Source organism: Typopeltis vanoorti, chromosome 16, assembly GCF_054136105.1.
Source record: "Typopeltis vanoorti isolate ZY-2024b chromosome 16, IOZ_Tvanoo_1.0, whole genome shotgun sequence".
In the NCBI taxonomy this organism is placed as follows: Eukaryota; Metazoa; Arthropoda; class Arachnida; order Uropygi; family Thelyphonidae; genus Typopeltis; species Typopeltis vanoorti.
This window is the reverse complement of record NC_143564.1, coordinates 110,358,974-110,379,062: the sequence shown is the minus strand read 5'-3', so window position 1 is coordinate 110,379,062 and position 20,089 is coordinate 110,358,974. Positions and strand designations below refer to the sequence as shown.

Here is a 20,089-nt window from a genome sequence, read left to right as displayed (position 1 = left end):
ATCGTGATTTGCTTTACCATCTATTTGTTCCACTCTTCCCACATAAAATTTTTGAATGGTTTATTAATAGATCCATTCAAGGGTTGTAATTTATTTGTAAGGTCTCCAGGAATGCTAATTCTGTATTCAATTCTTTTAGAAGCTTCTTTGTTGATTCTGTTTTATGCGCTCTGAATTGATCCCACACTAACATCGCAGGCTTTTTAAACAACGCACCTGGATGTTTTGTCCATATCTTTTGTATCCATAATTTCATTCTTGTTTCGCCCATCCAGCTTTTATCTTGAATGTAAATAATAATGCCACGAGGAATTTCATCTCTCGGTAAAGTTTTTCTTTTGAAGATTAACATGGGGGTAGTTTTGTTCTGTCCACGCAACAAGCTAAAACTACAGTGTAGTGAGTTTTTTCGTGACCTGTTGTTTTGATCACTATTGACTTGGTGCCTTTTGAATCTACTGTCCGATTTGAAGGAATGTCAAAAGTTAGAGGCACTCCATCCATGTTAGCAATTTGATTAAGCTCAAAGTTAAATTTCCTTCTCGCTGATATGACAAATCTATGGACTTCTATAATTTTAGCTTCACAGTCAGCCGGCATTTTTTGGGCTAGAGTGGCTTTTGTACGCATGCGTAACCTGTGTCTTTTCATAAATCTAAAGCACCAATCTGGTAAAATCTAAAATTCCATTAGCAGTTGCCCATTGTTTCTCTTCTAAAATTATCATTTTCGTAGAAACAGATATTCCCATGTTTCGATGATTTGTTACTCAATTTTTCATTTGTACTTCTAATTTTGGCCATTTTTCTAGGTGCAAATGGAATGTTTTCTTGTGTTTACATAGCAGTTTTAATTGTTCTTCTTGTTTTCTGCACTCACGAACCATTTTTTTGGTTGGTGGTGAACCAAAATGTCTTTCTGCTGCTCTGTTTCCATATTGTTTTGCATAATTTATCACATTTAATTTATAACTCACATTATATGAAAGTCTTTTTTGTTTTACACTCATTTTTTTCTAATTTTAAGATAAAAATTTTAACGACTTATAAAAAATAATTCAAATGAACCGTACAAAAGCGCATATGTTTACACACTAATGATTATTGACGCTCTAAATCGGTGATTCACCCACAGCAAGATAACTTAGGTACCTACCTTCAGTGGTGTACTTACTAATTTTATTAACATATTGTGCCAGTAATTGAACTTCGCTAACAGCTTCGGTACAGTGTAAAGATTCGTATTTTAATGTTACCTTCAGACCATACGACGCACCCCAATTTTCAGTCGATTTTTCTATGTAAAAAGGTGCATCTTATGGTCCAAAAAATACGGTAATTTGTCAACCATGAATGTCTAGAAGAAAGTTTAGTTCAGACTGTTCATCCTTAATGCTGATGTGCAGTTTGGTAATAGTCATACATGAAACTCATGGTTTTTCTGCAAAATATCAACCTACAAAGAATCATTTTTTATCCAGAAAGGTAATTTGGATGTATTATCCTTTAGTGATGTTCACATCCAGTATGAAGGTGGTGGTTCTTGCTCTGTTTTTGCACACTGAAAACTTAGATTCATAAGTTCTTATGCTTATTGCTCCTCTATACACCATTTTCAAGCTCAGTGGCATATCATGGTCAAGCAACTCTGGCTTTACAGAAACTTAATGCAACAACAGAGATGTTAATCCCTATTGGTGCATTAGGGATCATGTCCATCAACTGCATGTATTCTATTGGGTCAGTTTGAATGTTTTGTCAAATTTTATTTGACAAAACACTGAAAACTTAGATTCACAGGTATGATTATTGCTCCTCTATACACCATTTTCAAGCTCAGTGGCATATCATGGTCAAGCAACTCTGGGGGTAGGATTTCCAGGAGGGAAATCCTACCACCTGTGTATGAGAGCTTATTAACATTCAGGTGAAAAGTTAGAAAGGTTCTTTGCATTCCAAATGGTATCTGAACCCAGATCTTTCCAATCAAAGGAATCATTATTGACTGAATTTTGGAGAATCTTGAATAGCCTCCACACACTATACTTTCAAAATAATGTTATCATGACTTACTAATAACCAGTGACTATAGTTGCTGAGGACTGACTTCATCAAAAAAAAAATCCAAAATGAACAAGTCTGAATTGTCCAATATGGATGCAATCCTATTATCACCTCAAAAGTACTGATAAATTCAGATATATGTGTTGATAAATTTTTAACAACTGGCTCGCTTAAAAAAAAAAAAAAAAAAAAAAAAAAAAAAAAAAAAAACTTCTTCTTAGGGTAATGACCTTATTAGGTTTACGACAATTCTAGAAATGCAAAATCTCTGACAGATGTCAAGTATGGGAATATCATTACTTTAAGAAGGGACCCAGGCAAAATTAAGCAGACGTTTGTTGAAAAACAATATTCCTGTAAAATTGCTAGCAAAATATCAACCTACAAAGAATCATTTTTTATCCAGAAAGGCAATTTGGGTGTATTATCCTTTAGTGATGTTCACATCCAGTATGAAGGTGGTGGTTCTTGCTCTGTTTCTGCACACTGAAAACACTTAGATTCAGAGGTTCTTATGCTTATTGCTCCTCTATACACCATTTTCTGTAAACACACATTTACTGTAAACCCAATTTGTAAAAAGATCACTACCAACCTACTTTCTTATTCCAAAATCCACAGGGTGCCATTCTACAAATGGTTTAACCATCAGCTCATGCAAGCAGGTTCCAGTACACAACTGGATATACTCCACCTACTCATTTGGATGCATGAGGCAATGTCAATTCCTTGTGTTCAAGGTATTAAAGAATATGTTGCCCAAATTCTAAAAAAAATTTAACAATAAAGAACGTAATTATTATTAATAAAACTGACCAATTACTATAATCTGTTAACGATATACTAACAAATTTTCTCTTTCTACACCTCACTAGTGTCAAAGTGGATCCAAACAATAGGAAACTATGTATAAGATGTTCCACAGAAGTACCTTCAGATATGAATGGTTCATTCAAAGCAATTGAGAAGCTTACTGTACTGTTGAAATCTGAGAGAATGCCATACCAAACTGCATTAAATAATTGCTACTAATTTATGTTTATGTACACTTAAGTTGTGTGTGTGTGTGTGTGTATACACACATACATGCATATGTTGTTTTTGTTTTCTTTAAAGCATATAATATTTCAGTTTCTTTACATACTGTAAATTCTCTAATATCATTGCATGTAATTATATCCAGATCACTACCAACCTACTTTCTTATTCCAATTTCATTCTGATGATGCTAATGAGATATATTTGTGTTTTGAATTTTTTTTTTTTATTAACTCAACTCTTATTCCTACTGTGAATATGTCTATTTCTTTTTTATTTGGGATACATACAGTTTGCTTAAAAGTTATTTTGGTTGATCGAAGAGTGAGAAAATGAGCATGCAGTGAGAAAATCATTATGCCAAAGGAGGTTTCATGTTTCTGGCACCTCCTTCTATATAGTAATTTTCTCACTCTCATCAACAATTCAATAAATGCTGGATTGACTAAAAAAATTAGGCATTCAGAAGTGCACTAGATAAAAGAGAGCATAAGATACATCTTCTTGGGTATAATAGTCTGCAAATATATTTGCAGACTATAGACCACAGATAAGAGAAATGTGAGGAATACACAGATAGCATCAATGGCACTATCACATCTTTAATTTCAATATAATTCACTAAAACAGGAACCTGACAACACTGGCATCAGAGAAAGCGGGAGAAGAGTTAATCTAAGATGATAACATCACTTCAATGGAATGAGAAAGTCAGCAAAACAAATGAATGGGAAGAAAAAGACGGAGAGGAAGAACTCAATATCAGATAAATGCCGCACTGACTTAGCAGACCATAATGTAAGATTGTGAGAATGATGGACACTTGACAACTAATAGATTAATCATCATCAATATCAATAAATTTCAGATATGTGCCAACAAAGGGAAGTATACAATAGTATGATAGTAATGAAAAGTTTGCATTATTGCTAACTTCCTATCAACAACTTCCCTCCAAATTAGTCTATTATCTTTCAGAAATCCACTACTGTCAGATCTTATATTTCAGTCTTCTAAGGCAATTCTAATTACATCAATCCACCTAGATTACAGATTCTTCTGGGACTTTATCCTGGAATCAAACACATTTGGCCATCCTCTCTTCTATTCTGTTAAATGACCTACTACTTGAGATTAGCACTACTACAACATTCCTGAATACTAATGATATAAAATTCCTTCCTAATAGTTTCATTATTAATATGATTGTGTCATTGATGCCATCTGTTTGTTTCTCTAATTTCTGTCAGAATGCTCATATATGTTGTCTCTAGACTGATCAACTGCTTTATTTCTAACCTAATTTGTAAATTATGTGCCTTATATACTGTAAATTAAAACGGATCATCATCTAGTAGGGAGCTTCTGTTCTTACTAATTTCTCTCTTATTCCATATAAATTTATTCATATGACTAATATGAATAAATTTATTCATATTAGTCATATTCCGCTTTGCATATTCAGCTGTCTATTTCCATATTTAATTTGCCATCTTCACTAAAAATTATGCCTAAATCATTAAAGTTTTACTTGTAATGTAAGTTCTTCATTTGGAATGCAGTTGTTGTTGTCCATGTTCTGCCTATTTTCAGTGTGGTTGTCTTTTTTATTGCTGATTTCCATGATAAACTTTGGTGCATCAAGTTAAGTTAATTTAGTTAAGGAATCCTGCAGAGATGTACTGAATTTATTTAAGGATATAATATCATCTGCAGAAAGTTAAGATCTCAGATTAATATCACCAATTTTGATATTAGGTTGAATGCAACTTCCTTCATATTGTGATCGATACAGATGATGAATACTAGTGAAGAAGTGTGTGCACCCTTTCTTTTACACCTGATTTTACATCAAACCATTTCCCTACCTCCTTGAATTCTAACTGCTGACTTAACATCATAAGGACAGACTGCATATTGCTATGTACTGTACTATTTCCACAAAGTTTAAGTTTTGTAGACCTGCAAAAAAGTATATGAACACCTCACTATATACTTTTTTGCAGGTCTCTTCTTCTTCAGCTTTTCCCACTTAAGTAGGGTGCTGTTTATGGTGAGTCTCCTCCACAACCTCCTGTCTTGGGCTGTAGCCACATCTAAGTTCTTCATCCTCAAGTCCTCCTCCACCATCTCCCTCCATCTCTTCTTTGGCTGTCCATGCTTACTCCTCCCCTGCACATCCATCTGCATGACCTTTCTTCCCACATACTCTTCCTCCCTCCTCATCACATGACCAAACCATCTCAATCTTGCCTCCTGTATCTTTGCTCCTAAGTTCATAACTTTCACGATTCATGACTCTTATATAGTCATTTCTCAGACGATCCTTTCTGGTCACACTGCACATCCACCTAAGCATTCACATCTCCGTTACCTCCATCCTGTTGATGTTATTTTTCCTCAGGGCCACAGTTTCCATAGCATACGTCATAGCTGGTCTCACTACTGTCCAGTAGATTTTGCCTTTTAGATTGATCGGCACCCTCTTATTGCATAGCACTCCAGCCATCTCTCTCCAGTTCCTCCATCCTGCATCCCACTTCCTTCTCAGCCTCACCATCCTCTTTCATTGCTGAACCTAAGTATCTAAAGTCACTGACCTTCCTGATGACATTTCCTTCCAGCTCCAGATCTGTCTCCTGGCTGCCATCGACTTTGCAACACATATACTCTGTCTTACTTCTGCTCAGTCTCATACCTCTCTCTTCCAGTACTTTCCTCCAACTTTCCAGTTTAGCTGCCACATCTTCTCTTGATTCTGCACACGATGTCATCTGCATACAGCATAGTCCAAGGCGCGTCTTCTCTCACCTCCTCCGTCACCACTTCCATCACAATATTAAACAGGAACGGACTTAATGTTGACCCTTGATGCAAGCCAACTGTCACTGGAAAACTTTCTATCTCTCCCAGGTTCGAACTCTTGTCTTCATATTTCTGGACATATTTCTCCGGTGCCTTCTTCTCCCTCAGACACTTCCAGACTTCTTGCCTTGGCATGCTACCATATGCTTTCTCCAAATCAATAAATACCAGATGTAGCTTCCGTTGTTTCTCTCAAAACTTTTCCATCATCTGTCATAACCCAAAGATAGCATCTGTCGTTGATCGACCAGGCATGAAGCCAAATTGCTCCTTTGCAATCTCCACCTCCTTCCTCAGACTTCCATCAAGAACCCTCTCTAGGATTTTCATTGTGTGGGACATCAACTTTATTCCTCTGTAATTCTCAGTCTTGTGCATCCCCTTTACACTTGTAGATGGGCACAAGAGTACTGAACTCTGATTGCTCTTTTCCAAGTTTCTTTCCTTTAATTTCCTTTTTTTTTTGTTCTTTTTTTTTGGCTTCTTCTCAAATATGCTTGCATAAATGTTATCTAGAATATTCAATATGGAAAATTTCTCTATAATTACACATTCAGTTTTTATTTCTCTTTTTAAAGATAGGTACAAAGAGTGGTTTCCTCCATTCACATAAGACATTCCGACTAGGCCTTGTGAATCATGTAATGCAGCCTGTAAAACATTTATACCTCCACATTTAAGCATTTCTGGTTGAATATCATCTACTCCAGTTGCCCTTCCACATTTCAGGTTTTTGAACCTCAGGGGATGATATGTTCCTGATTACATCTCTATTGAACATTTTCTACCACTATTCTGTCATTAATTTCATTTAATAGTCTTTCCAGGTAATTACCCCAGACATCCAGAATTCTTTAACTTCAGTTTTCACGTCACCTCTATCATGTTTGATTCCTTTTGCAGTACTCCTTTTCCCATTTCAAAGCTGTTTGAATAGCCTTCATAACATTTTACTACCCATCTGATATTTATTTTTGATCTTTTGTTTAGCTATTACACACTGCTTTGAATTCTTATGTTTTTGCTTGTATTCTCTTAGAGCATATGATAATTTACTTGCTAGGAACTTTTGATATACTTCATCTTTTCCTTGATTGACTTTTTAACTTTTTCAGTCCATCATGGAGTTCTGATTTTTTGATTCTTGCAAACATCACCACCAAATGTCTTTTTGGTTGAATCAATCACTGTTTTCATCAAAGTTTGTCAGCAATGCTTCAAGATCTTGTTTTCAAACTACTTCAATTTTTCTTGAGTAATATTTATTTAAGTCTACAGTTTAAGCAGCTCGACTTTGATTCTTTATAATACTTTTATACATATTTTTCTTTTTGATATGAAATTGTTTTTTCTTTATTCTGTTCAAAACAAAATGGTAATTACTTCGTATTTAAAATCGCCTATATATTCTTTTATCCTGAATCAGTGTGCAGATATTTCTATCACCAATACCATAGTCAATAAGCCTTTTCTTTTTTCTTGTGTCTTCTCTCCATGTGAATTTTTGCACATCTTTAATTGAAACATGGTGTAAGTGATGCCTACTCTGTGTCCTGAATAGAAATCCAGCAGGTGATTTGTGGAAAATTATTATTTTCCCCAACTTTTCTCAAACACTTCTGCATGCCTGGTGTTCCTTTCCTACTGAGCTATTTAGATCTTCAACAAGGACCAACTTTTCTCCTTCTCTAATACTTTCAAAAATTCCTCCACTTCTTCCTTAGTGTAAGGAAGAAATGGAGGAACATTTTCATTTCTTTATTCTGATGTTTGCACATGACAAAACTGCCTGCCATTTAAACTGCGGTTTGAAAGAAAAAAGTTTTATTTATTACGTATTATTATTTTGTGTACTATTATTTTTATTTAATAATTATTATTTTAACTATTATTATTTATTTTATTATTACAGCACAGTAATGGATTACAGATAGAACTGAAAGTGAATTCAAAATCAAATCAGATGCTGAAATTATAAATATGATGCTACAGAATGAATTAGAAGACAATAATGACGATAAAGAACACGAAGAAAAAAAAGTAAAACATGAAATGGCAGTTGGCAGTTTTAATGTGTGTATAGAATGTGCTAAGCAGAATGATATGCCATTCCACAAAATTTTATTGCTAATGCAGCTCTGAGAAGAATCATTCAAAAAAAAAAGTTTAGCTTCCAAGAAGCAAAAGAAAATCAGTGACTTTTTTACAAAGAAATAAAAATACTTTTTTGTGCGTTATTTTGTGAAACTATTTTTTGTGTTGTGTTCAAGAAAGTGATATTTTTTATGCAAATTAAGTTATAGTAATTTGCATAAATATAGTACACTGAACTATGCAATTTTATTAAATCAGAATCCTCAACAATATAGGTACATAAAAAATAAAGTTTTTACTAAAATAAACTTGTGTACTGTATTATTTTTTAAGTTTTACATTACAGTACAGTAACTTTTTTTTTTCTTATCAGTTACTTCATTTATTTACAGAATTAAATTGATGTACCATTAGAATCTGATTATTTTTGTCTTAAACGCTAGTTATTGTTATCTCTTGGGGGAAAATTCACTAATCCGAATGCACAGTTTTTATTAGTTTTGATTAGCGAGATACCACTGTACTTAATACTGAACAAATTAATTTGGGAAAAAAAAAAAAAACTTAAACAGAAGCAAGTAATAATGAAAACCAATACACTTTGGTTACATATTTGATTTTTTCAAACATTTTACTGGACACACCTACAGAGGGCAGCCACCATATTAATTTAGACTACTAGATGTAGTATTGAAGTCTTGTGCTGCACTCAATGATGATTCTGTAATGGAGATGAAATATGAGAATTACAAAACAAAAGTTTATTTTGTTTTGTAATTTAAAAAAAATTACATTTCATGCTACTAAGGCACTTCTGACTGAATCAATCCACCTAGACCTTGGTCTTCCTCTCAGTCTCTTTCCTGCAATATTAGCAGTCAACACCTTCTTTACTAACCTTTCTGCACTCATTCTATTTAAGTTGCCATACCGCCTTAGATTAGCTCTGCTGACACATTCTTGAATTCTAACAATGTCAAGTTTCTTTCTAATATCTTCATTTATAAGATGATTCTGCCACTGATTCACGGTGGTGTATTTTAATCTGAGAAGACCAGAACATGAGCAACGTAGTGTTCAAATAAGCAATATTAAGGATACTAAACCTTATTTAAACACTACTCTATGCTTGACTCTATACAGATAACATTATCCTCTTAAATCTGCTCTAACTTTTCAAGAGTATTTAATCAAATTATTGTAACATACTTACTATGAAAAGCAGCCATTAAAAGATAAACACAGAAAGCAAGAATGGAATTCTTAGTGATGAATGAATAGCAACACATTTTAGCTCTTTAAGTGCAATTTTTCAATTAAAGATTGCAAACTAAATATGGAAGTTGATAACAGAATGAGAAAAACTTGTATGATAAAAGTTGGAAGTTTTTCCACTTGGTTATACTATAAATTAAAGATACCAAGAAATTATATACTTGGTTTAATCCTTTATCAAAGTGTAAGCAAACAAGCTTGCACCTGAACTATTTTCAGGATAGGGACAATTCATATATAGAAGCTTAGGACTTCACATCACTTGTCTTAGTATCCCATAATGCAAAGCACATCTCCTTGCAGACATGTATAATGCTATGCATTATGGGAAGGGTAACTACCCAGACTGGTTTCGACCTTTAATGAGGTGTCATCAATGGGAGCCAGAGCCCGGGGTGATATTAAGGCATTACTTCAACCTTGCTTCAGGTGCAAACTTTGTTTGCTTACACTTGGATAAAGGATTAAACCAAGTATATAATTTCTTATCTTTAACTTACAGTATAACCAAATGGGAAAAACTTCCAACAACTATCTCTAATCCAGAGTATTCTAATACTAAGGTGTGGCACCTTTTGGCAACTCGTATAGGAAAATATGACGTCTGCATTACTTCCACCGTGGTATCACCTCTGGGTCTGGTTGCCACTGATGAGACCTCAATAAAGGTCGAAACCAGTCTGGGTAGTGACCCTTCCCATAATGCACAGCATTATGCATACCCATAAGGATATGTGGCTTTGCATTATGGGATACTAAGACAAGTGATGAGAAGTCATAAGCTTCTAAGAGTTGCCCCTGTCCTGAAAATAGTTCAAGTGCAGTTACACTTGGATAAAGGATTAAACCAAGTATATAATTTCTTGGTATCTTTGATTTATGGTATGATAAAAATTTAGATAAATAATTATATGGAACAAGAGAGAAATCAGTAGCATACAGGACAATGTTCATTCCAATTTAACATAAGAATCTCAGCTGGATTAGATATCAGACTACTGATGATGGGCTAGAGATTGCAGATATGAGTTGTTAGAAAATTTAGGAAAGTGAGCAGATAGCATCAGTGGCTGAAACATTAAATATGGAACCATAAGAAAAGAAACTTGACATTATTGACATTCAAGATTAAGTAAACTGAACTCATCTAAAATGGTATGATTACTTAAAGAATGAGAGACGAAAGATTAGCAATTCCATTGAACTTCCCATTTTTCCTTTAAATGTTAAGCACAAAAGCTGGTCATGGCCAATGACTTGGCTTTTTTGAAACCTTAACAGTTATTATCACAAGAGACCAGCAGGGAGTCAGGGCTCATCAAGGGAGTTAATACACTGATAGGGCAGTTAATCCTATATGCATAGTGTATTATGGCTGCCAATTGTGTTTGTTCTTCTGGGTGGTTTGTCCTGTTTTGCAGGATGAAAAATCTGAGTTTCCTGGAGGAAAACCCTGCTATCTCTCAGGCTGGTTAACTCACCTTTATTTAAAAAGTCCTGATAAAGGTTCTTTGCATCCTAGACATTATCTGACCTAGGTTTTCCCAACCAAAAGGAATCCTCAAACCCAACTGAGGCATAGAGACTCAAGATTAGCAATACTGGCAGGAAAAAACAAAAAGCCAAAGGGAGAATGATATATATATATATATATATATATATATATATATATAGAGAGAGAGAGAGAGAGAGAGAGAGAGTGTTGATGCAGTTAGGAAAAAAAAGGAAGAGCTGAGCAAAGATATATATGACAAACAGAGGCCAATTTATAAGAAAACTGTTAACAAGAACCAAGTAATATTTGGTACCTCATTAAAGGTACAGAACAGAAAATTATGATGAAATTTCTCTTTATTATAAAAATAATATGATTTCAAAATCGTTGGTTTTAGGTTGTCAGATTTCTTAAGAGTTCTTTTTATTTATTTAAATTTTTTTAAAAGATGCTTCTTTAGGGCATAATTTGCCCAAAACAATAAATTCTAAAGCCTGGTACACTGCACTGAATTCTCGTAGAAAGGCTTAGACGTTGGTTATACATGCTTATTAAATAACTTAAGGAATTTACAATGTACAAAGTATATAAATTAAATTAAACTTTAATCTATATTTCCAATATTTCAGCAACGTCACGTTGCCATCTTCACAAGAAATTATAATAAAGATAGGTGCACACAGGCACTACACACAGTAAATGACGACGAAGCAACGGTAATACAACGTATTACCGTTGCTTCCTTCCACCGTATTCAGTAGTAAATTCAAATTTGAAAGGCTATTCATGGAATCAGCCTCAGCCCTAAGAAACATGCCAAACCTCAACAAATTTGGTAGCATGAGACTGCCCCAAATTTGGGAGTCTTACATCAGAAGACCTTCAGCCCAACGGCCAAAAATACCTACATAGCCCACCAGGGAGCACCATCAGGACTTTTAGGAGAAACAATAGCTTCCTGCTTCGTCCTCATTTACTGTGTGTAGTGCCTGCATGCACATGTCTTTATTTTAAGTTCCTGTGAAGATGTTGCCATCTTCACAGGAACTGTGAAATACTGGAAATATAGATTAAAGTTTAATTTCATTTATATCCTTTGTACGTTATAAATTCCTTAAGTTATTTAATAAGCACTGCACTGAATGCTATTTTTTTTAAAATTATTATTATTTTTTTATGCATTTCCAGTCTGAAATGACATTTGTTCTTAAAATCAGAACATAATTAAAAGACTTGTTAATGCTCAGTTAAGCACCATACACATCATCATCACCATCATCAATTTCCTGCCATGTATAGTACTACATGAAAATTTACATCATTACTAACTTCCTATCTACAATTTTCCTCCAAATCAGTCTGTTACTAAGGCACTTTGTACCGTATCGATCTACCTATATCTTGGTCTTCCTCTGGGTCGTTTTCTTGCCAACCTGGCAGAGAACACTTGTTATGCTAATCTTTCCTCGCCCATTCTGTTTAAGTGACCATACCACCTGATATTAGCTCTGCTAACGCATTCCTGGATGCTGACAATGTCAAGTTCTTTCCCAATATTCTCGTTGTTAATATGATATTGCCATTGATGCCATCTGTTCATACCACTAATGTTTCTCAGGACTCTCATATCTGCAGTCTCTAGTCTTTGGTTTGAACATATCCATAAGATTAAAACTGGTTTGAACACTGTCTTGTATAAAGCTAATTTAGTGTTCCAACTAGAAATGTTTTACTTGTTCCACAGGTTCTCCATTCACAACACAGTAGACATTTTTAATGATTCTGCCTATTTTCAATGTCTTTGTCGTGTTATTGCTGACCTTCATACCATATCTATCACAACAGTTATTCAATTTAGTCAGGGAATGTTGCAGACTTGTCACGGATTTATTTAGAAGTATAACATCATCCGCATAAAGCAAAGAGCTGACATTAACATCTCCAATTCTGATATCATGTTTAATACCACTTTCCTTTATAATGTGATCCATATAGATAATGAATAACAGAGGGGATAATGTACATCCTTGTCTTACACAAGATTTAACATTAAACCATCTTCCTGTACTTCCTTCAATTCTAACTGCTGACTTACAACTCAAATAAAGACTAAGTATTGCTTGATATAATGCCCCATTGACACCATATAACTGTAGCGTATTGAATAGCTTCTCTCTTGGCACCGTGTCATATGCCTTTTCCAAATCGACAAAACTTAAATACAGATCTTTGTTATATTCCCATGCTTTCTCGACTATTTGTCGTAAAGTGAAGATTTGATACTGACAGCCTCTATTTGCCTGAATCCAGCTTGTTCTTCACCCAGCTTTTCTTCCAGAATTCCTCTCAATCGTTTCTCAAGTATACTTGCATAGATCTTGCCAGGAATACTCAATAGGGATATACCTCTGTAATTCTCACTTCAGTTTTATTTCCTTTTTTATATATGGGTACTATGAGAAGTCTACTCCAATCGTCTGGAATTCGTCCCTCTGTCCAGGCATTCTGAATTATGCAGTGCAGCCACTGTAAGACTTTTATACTACCATACTTGAGCATTTCTGGTCGAATATCATCTACTCCTGCTGCCTTTCCACATTTCAAGCCTTTGATGGCTTTTTCTACTTCAAGTATGGATATGTATTCCTGACTGCATGCCTAGTCAGTATTTTTTATCACTGTGCTGTCATCACTGCTTGTTTCATTTAGCAAATTTTCAAAGTAATTACTCCATGCTTCAAGAATATCTTTTTCTCCCGTTTTCAAGTCACCTTTATCATCTCTAACTCCTTTTACAGCACTCTTTTCTCCATTCCTAAGCTTCTTCAACAACCTCCAAAATATTTTGCCACCTTCTTGATATTTATTTTCTATGTTCTTGCCAAAGTCCTCCCATAACTTTTGTTTAGCTAGTTTTACACACTCTTTAGCTTTCTTACATTTGTCTCTGTATTCTCTAAGAGCACAAGCTGACTTATTTGCCAGGAACTTTTGATATGCTTTCTTCTTTTCCTTCACTGCCTCTTTAACTTCCTGTGTCCAACATTGGAGTTATAATTTTTCTATTCTTGCAGATAACCTCAACACATGCCTCTCTAGCTGAATCAACCAGGGTTTTCTTCGAGGCTTGCCACTGAATCTCCAAGGTTTGGTTCCTGTTCTCAAACTCTTTCATTAATTTTTGTTCAATAATCTTTGTGTATTTTAGTCTACAGTTCACATCTGAGAGCTGCTTAACTTTATTTCACTTTAAAACTTTCTTACATGTCATTCTTTTCAATATGAAATTCAATTTTATCCTGCTCAAGACTAAATAGTGATCACTTCCAATTTCAAATCTTCTGTACACTCTGGTGTCCTGCACCAGGGAGAAAACATCACTATCAACAATAACCTAGTCAATGAGACTTTTCTTATTCCTTGCCTCTTCTCTCCATGTGAATTTGTGCACATTTTTATTTTGGAACATGGTGTTAGTAATAACCAGTCCATGTCCTCAGCAGAAATCCAACAGGTATTTGCCATTATTATTAGCTTTGCTCTTTTCTCTAAATTTTCCCAAAACATTTTTGTATGTCTGACAATCATTTCCTACTCTGCTATTTAGATCCCCAACAAGGACCAACTTTCCCTTTTTCGTTGTGTCAGTAGCTTTCTCTAGAGCATCAAAAAATTCCTCCACTTCTACTTCAGTAGAGCCTTCTGAGGGACCATAGGCACAAATAAGTCTCATTGTCCAGTTCCCCATTCTCATATTTGCCCAAATCACTCTACTTGACACTGCCTGCCATTCAAGAAGACGAGCCTCGTATTTTGTGTTGAATACTATGGCTACCCCTCCTTTTCCTTGATTGTCATTGCCTGAATATAACATTTTGTATTTATTGCTCAGAAAGATCTCACCAGTTTTTGTCTTTTTTGTTTCAGTCACTCTTAATATGTCGATCTGGTACTTATCTAATTCCTCAGCTAGCTCCATTTCTTTGCCATTCAGGTTTCTTATGTTGATAGTATCGATCTTTAACTCTGGTGATGTTGAGTTTGGGTGTGCTTTCAGATTTGTTCCAGTACTTGACTTTTCGCTGTTCGCTCTGGTTCTCTGGCGAAAACAACAGCGGCCTTGCCATTTGTTTAATCGGGCAACACCCCAGTCGGCATGAAATTTTGTCATGTTGTACCATCATTTTGTATTTTGGTTTAACCAATAGGAATACAATTTGGTCGGCTAAATCCCAAATTGCCAGCCCATCCTCATTCGTTCAGTATCCAGGTAGATACCCACAGGGTGCACCACGAGAAGGTGAGGATTGGACATTAGGTCAGAAGCCCTGGTCAGTTCTCCACATAGTATTCCGACCAAATTGTATTCCTATTGGTTTAACCAATAGGAATACAATTTGGTCGGCTAAATCCCAAATTGCCAGCCCATCCTCGTTCGTTCAGTATCCAGGTAGATACCCACAGGGTGCACCACGAGAAGGTGAGGATTGGACATTAGGTCAGAAGCCCTGGTCGGTTCTCCGCATTCCTTTAAACGGCTATGTGGAGGTCTCCTCTCAGTTATACAGCTTTGACCCTTAACATACACTCCAGTGAAAAATTCCTGTAAATTCTAGAGAAAATATATCATTGCTAATGTACATGAGAGTCTATACTCAAAAATATTTCAATATCTTGGTAAAAAGTAAGGTTCTAACTCATGAAGGTTATGGGTTATCTGGATACATGGCTTTGTTTAGACATCAATCAAGTGGTAGGTTAATTTTTAATGTCTTTGGATTGGTTGTTTGCATTCATTCATTGCATGCATTCTTTGACCTGTTTTGCAAGATAAAACACCAAGTTCCCGGGAATAAAAACTTGCTACCTCTATATGAGACTGGATAATCATCATCATCAATTTCCTGATATATGTACTCCCAAGGAGTATTCAGCTTACTATGATAGCACTACATGATTAAGTTTATATTATTATAAATCTCCTATCAACAATTTTCATCCAAATCAAACTTAAACTTGTGAGCAGGGCCACCTAGAGAAATTTTTGGGCCCGTGACTAGTCTGTGATCTGGGCCCCACTTAAAAAAGTGCATCACTTTTGTTTAATAAAAAAGTCATATAAAACATTAAACATTAATTAAAAAAAGTGTATAATAAATTCAAAATCGATACATTACATACCATACAAAATACAAACATTAAATAAAAAGAGAATTTTAAAATTTTTATTGCCTCATCCACTTCCTCACTTTATGGTTAGCAAAATCTTTAATCACCTCGTCATAATCAATTTTCATTCCAGGTCATGTTCTATCGATAGCAAAGCTAGGCCGTTTAATCTTTCTTGGAGCATTGATGATCTACTGAAGCTCTTTTTTGCTAAAAGTTTACTAAACGCTTTCACCTTCGGCAGCTGTTACTGATATTGTGCAAAAAATTCTGATTGAAGTACATATTTTGGGAAAAACACCATGAAGTTGAAATTTATAAATGGTATTTAATAAATCTGGTCCTGGTATAACATCTTTAAACGTGGCGCTATAAATCTTTTTTATGTGATACATTGTCTTTCAGAGATGATGTTAAGTCTTTCGAATATTTATTTATTAAATTATTGCACGAGTCAGAAATTTCTTGATGATTCATTGTTTGAAAATTTAATATTGGTGAAAATAAATTTTGAATGTTTTTTAAAGATGTGAAACGCATGTAAAGTTGGGAAATAATTACATCCACTGGCTACAATTATTTCCCGGGCCCGTGACAAAAGTCTCAGATGTCACCCCCTCTCGGCGGCCCTGCTTGTGAGCACCCTAGTATTGTCATATCTAACATTTCATGCTAGTAAGGCACTTCTGACTGAATCAATCCACCTAGACCTTGGTCTTCCTCTCGGTCTCTTTCCTGCAATATTGGCAGTCAACACCTGCTTTACTAACCTTTCTGCACCCATTCTATTTAAGTTGCCATACCACCTTAGATTAGCTCTGCTGACACATTCTTGAATTCTAATAATGTCAAGTTTTTTTCGAATATCTTCATTTATAAGATGATTCTGCCATTGCTTCACTCCCTTAATTTTTCTCAGAATCCTCATATATATGTGGTCTCTAGTTTTGATCAAGTGCTTTATTTCTAACTCAACTCTAAGATCCATAACTTAAAACTGGTTTCAACACTGTCTTGTATACTGCCTTGTTTTGTGTTTTGCTCTCTTATTCCATATAAATTTATCCAGCTGGCTAATGTTAGTAATGACTAGTCTGTGTCCTGAGCAGAAGTCCAGTCAATACTTATCATTATTATTAGCTTTGTACTTTTCTCCAAATTTTCCCAAAATGTTCTATATGCCAGGTGGGATCCATTTCCTACTTTGCTGTTCAGATCTACAACAAGGACAACTTTTTCCATTTTCTTTTTGTCAGCTGCCTGTTCTAATGGCTCAAAAAATTCCCATACTTCTTCCTTGAAAGAACCTGTGGGACCATAGGCACAAATAAGTTTCATTGTCCATGTTCCCATTTTGAAGTTTGCCCACATAACTCTACCTGAAACTACTTTCCAAACAAGCAGTCTATTTTCATGTTTGGTACTGAATGCTATCGCTACTCCTTCTTTTCCTTAATTATTATTGCCTGAAAATGACATCCTATACTTATTATTTAGTAAGATCTCACTTGTTTTTATCTTCTTTGTCTCAATAATACCAATTATATCCATGTGGTACTATTCCAGTTTTTCTGCAAGTTCAGTTTCTTTTCCATTAATATCCCTTATATTGATGGTTCCTTTCTTCTGATGTTGGGTTTATTCTTCTTCTTCTAGATGTTGAGATGGAGCTTGTTCCAGTAGCTGACTTTTTGCAGTTTGTCCTGGTTCCTTGATGAAAACAGCAGGGGTCTTGTTTAACCAGGTGGCATCCCAGTCAGCATGAAATCTCGTAATGTTGTACCACCATATGCAATTGTGGTTTAAGTCAATAGAGAGTACAATTTGGTCAGCTAAGTCCCAAATTGCCAGCCCATCCTTGTTCATTCAGTACCCAGTAGATACCTACTAACAGGGTGCACCATGTGAAGGTGAGGATCGGACATTAGGTCAGAAACCCCAGTCAGTTCTCTGCATTTCTGAAAGGCGATGTGGAGATCTCCTCCCAGTTATTTGGCTTCATAAAGCCAAGTAATGATGCCAAATAAAAATGCCATTTTAATTACAGTTTTGCATACAGATACTCTGCTATTGTGAAAAATTTCTAATATTTCTGCTAACCACTGTCAAGTATAAGTTGTGCAAAGACTACAGGAAAGTGATACAGACTACAAGTTGAACCACCATTTTATTGAATTCAAACAATGTACCAGGTTAGTAAGTAATAATCACAACAAAATGTTCTAAATGATAATGCAATTATACAATAAGATATCATATTTCCATATTTAAAAGCAAAGAAAAAAAAATCAAGATATGTAATTAAAACATTTTACAACTTACCAGAAAATATAGGTATATTCATGAGTAGAGTAGAGTTCTAGCTCAAAACCTGACAGAACATACTGAATCATGACTCTCAATGTATGATAAAGTACCCAAGTACCAAAGCAAGCTAAATGAGGACATGGATTATCAGACTTCAGTGAAAGATTATGTAGATAAGCATCGACCTTGTCAGCCTAATAAATTAAATATTTATTTTAATAAAAATAAATAAAAAAAAAGAGAGAGTATTTGAGAAATCTAATGCAACTCTCTCATCATCATCAAGTACTTGCTGCTTATAGTATATTTACATAATAATTAATGCAGAAGACCTTGTAAAATTTGGATATCAGGCTCATGAAGTCATGACAGATGGTAAGACATTTTCCATAAGACAAAGATTACAGCAAAAATGATAAAGTTAAACATGAACATTCTAAACCCACATTAAACATTAACATTATACTTACAATATGCTTAATTGAATTTTTTTTTGAAGTAAAATAAGCAATTAGCTGTTATATGCAATTATAAAGATAGACAAATCTTACAGATTCATAGGTGGAGAGTTGTTTTTACATATGCATGTACATAGTGATTTTTTATAATGATGCAGTTAATAAATTTATAGCATAAATAAAGTAATTTTTCATATCTTTTTGTTTCTTGAAAAGAAACTACATACAAAAAAGGCAAATATTTTATATTCTCTACAGCATAAGCAAACCCACTTGAAATTGAGAAATAAATTCCAAACTTCATTGCTATTTGATTTTGTGACAGTTTACTGGCTAAGCCCTTGATAACAGAGTTGTTCTCTAAGAGTTAAATTCTTTCATTTCTGTGATATCATGCAATAAAAATAAAATCTTTTAAAAAAATTTAAATTTATGCATTAAGTGTTCTTCATTTACAAAAATGCAACTTAACTGTAGGTTATATACAGCTGCTTTACAACACAAGGAACAACTTTGTTACAATAGGCACATACATAACATGTGAACACAGATACAAATTGCATAACATTACATTCCATGCACAGTAATTATGTTTGTGTGTGGGAAACATCTTCAAGAAACATGAAACTGAAAAAACTGAATAATATATTTTTCTTATACATATCTCCTAGAAAATGAGTATCCAGCAATTATATAAAAGAAAACTGGAGAGTAAAATAAATAGAAATACAGGAATAATATTCAAAACTATGTACGTGGGAGGTCTGAAAAGTTCTCGGCTTCAACCATAAATGGCAACACTATTGGCAAGATTTTTTTCTTTTTTTCTAAGTTGGTACACCTGTCATAAGCATCCATGTGAAATTGCAAATCATTCTATCAAGTAGTTTTTTTTATACAGCTGTAGGAAGCCAAAGTATTGTCTCTATCCCTTGAAATGGATAAAATTGAGTATCAAGCGGTTATAAAATTCTTTGTAAAAGAAGGTTTAATGCCAAAAGAAATTCACTCAAAGTTCATAAAAGTTTATGGGCACTCTTCTCCTTCATTTTCAACAATTAAGAAATGGGCTGCCGAGTTTAAACACGGCTGTACCAGCCACGAAGATGATCCATATGAAGGACATCCAAAAAGTGTAACAACACCAGAAATCATTAATCAGTGCACGATATAGTATTGGATGACCGGCGAATCAGAGTGCATAAAATTGCTGAGACTATTGGCATTTCAAAAGAACATGTAGGATACATTATGCATGAAGAATTGCAAATGTAAAAGCTTTGCACAAGATAGGCGCCAAGCAGATCAAAAACACACTTGCATGA

General features: G+C 34.6%; 1 protein-coding gene across 2 annotated transcripts in view; it reads right to left on the bottom strand.

Annotated features, from left to right (window-relative positions):
- The window catches only part of Naa35 (N-alpha-acetyltransferase 35), a 440,678-nt gene that overhangs the window by 97,422 nt on the left and 323,167 nt on the right, over positions 1–20,089 (bottom strand). For both annotated transcript variants that reach the window (XM_090406587.1, XM_090406588.1), the window contains exon 15: positions 18,322–18,500. In XM_090406587.1, coding sequence (XP_090262713.1) covers positions 18,322–18,500 — 179 coding nt within the window. The remainder of the gene's footprint in view (positions 1–18,321; positions 18,501–20,089) is intronic.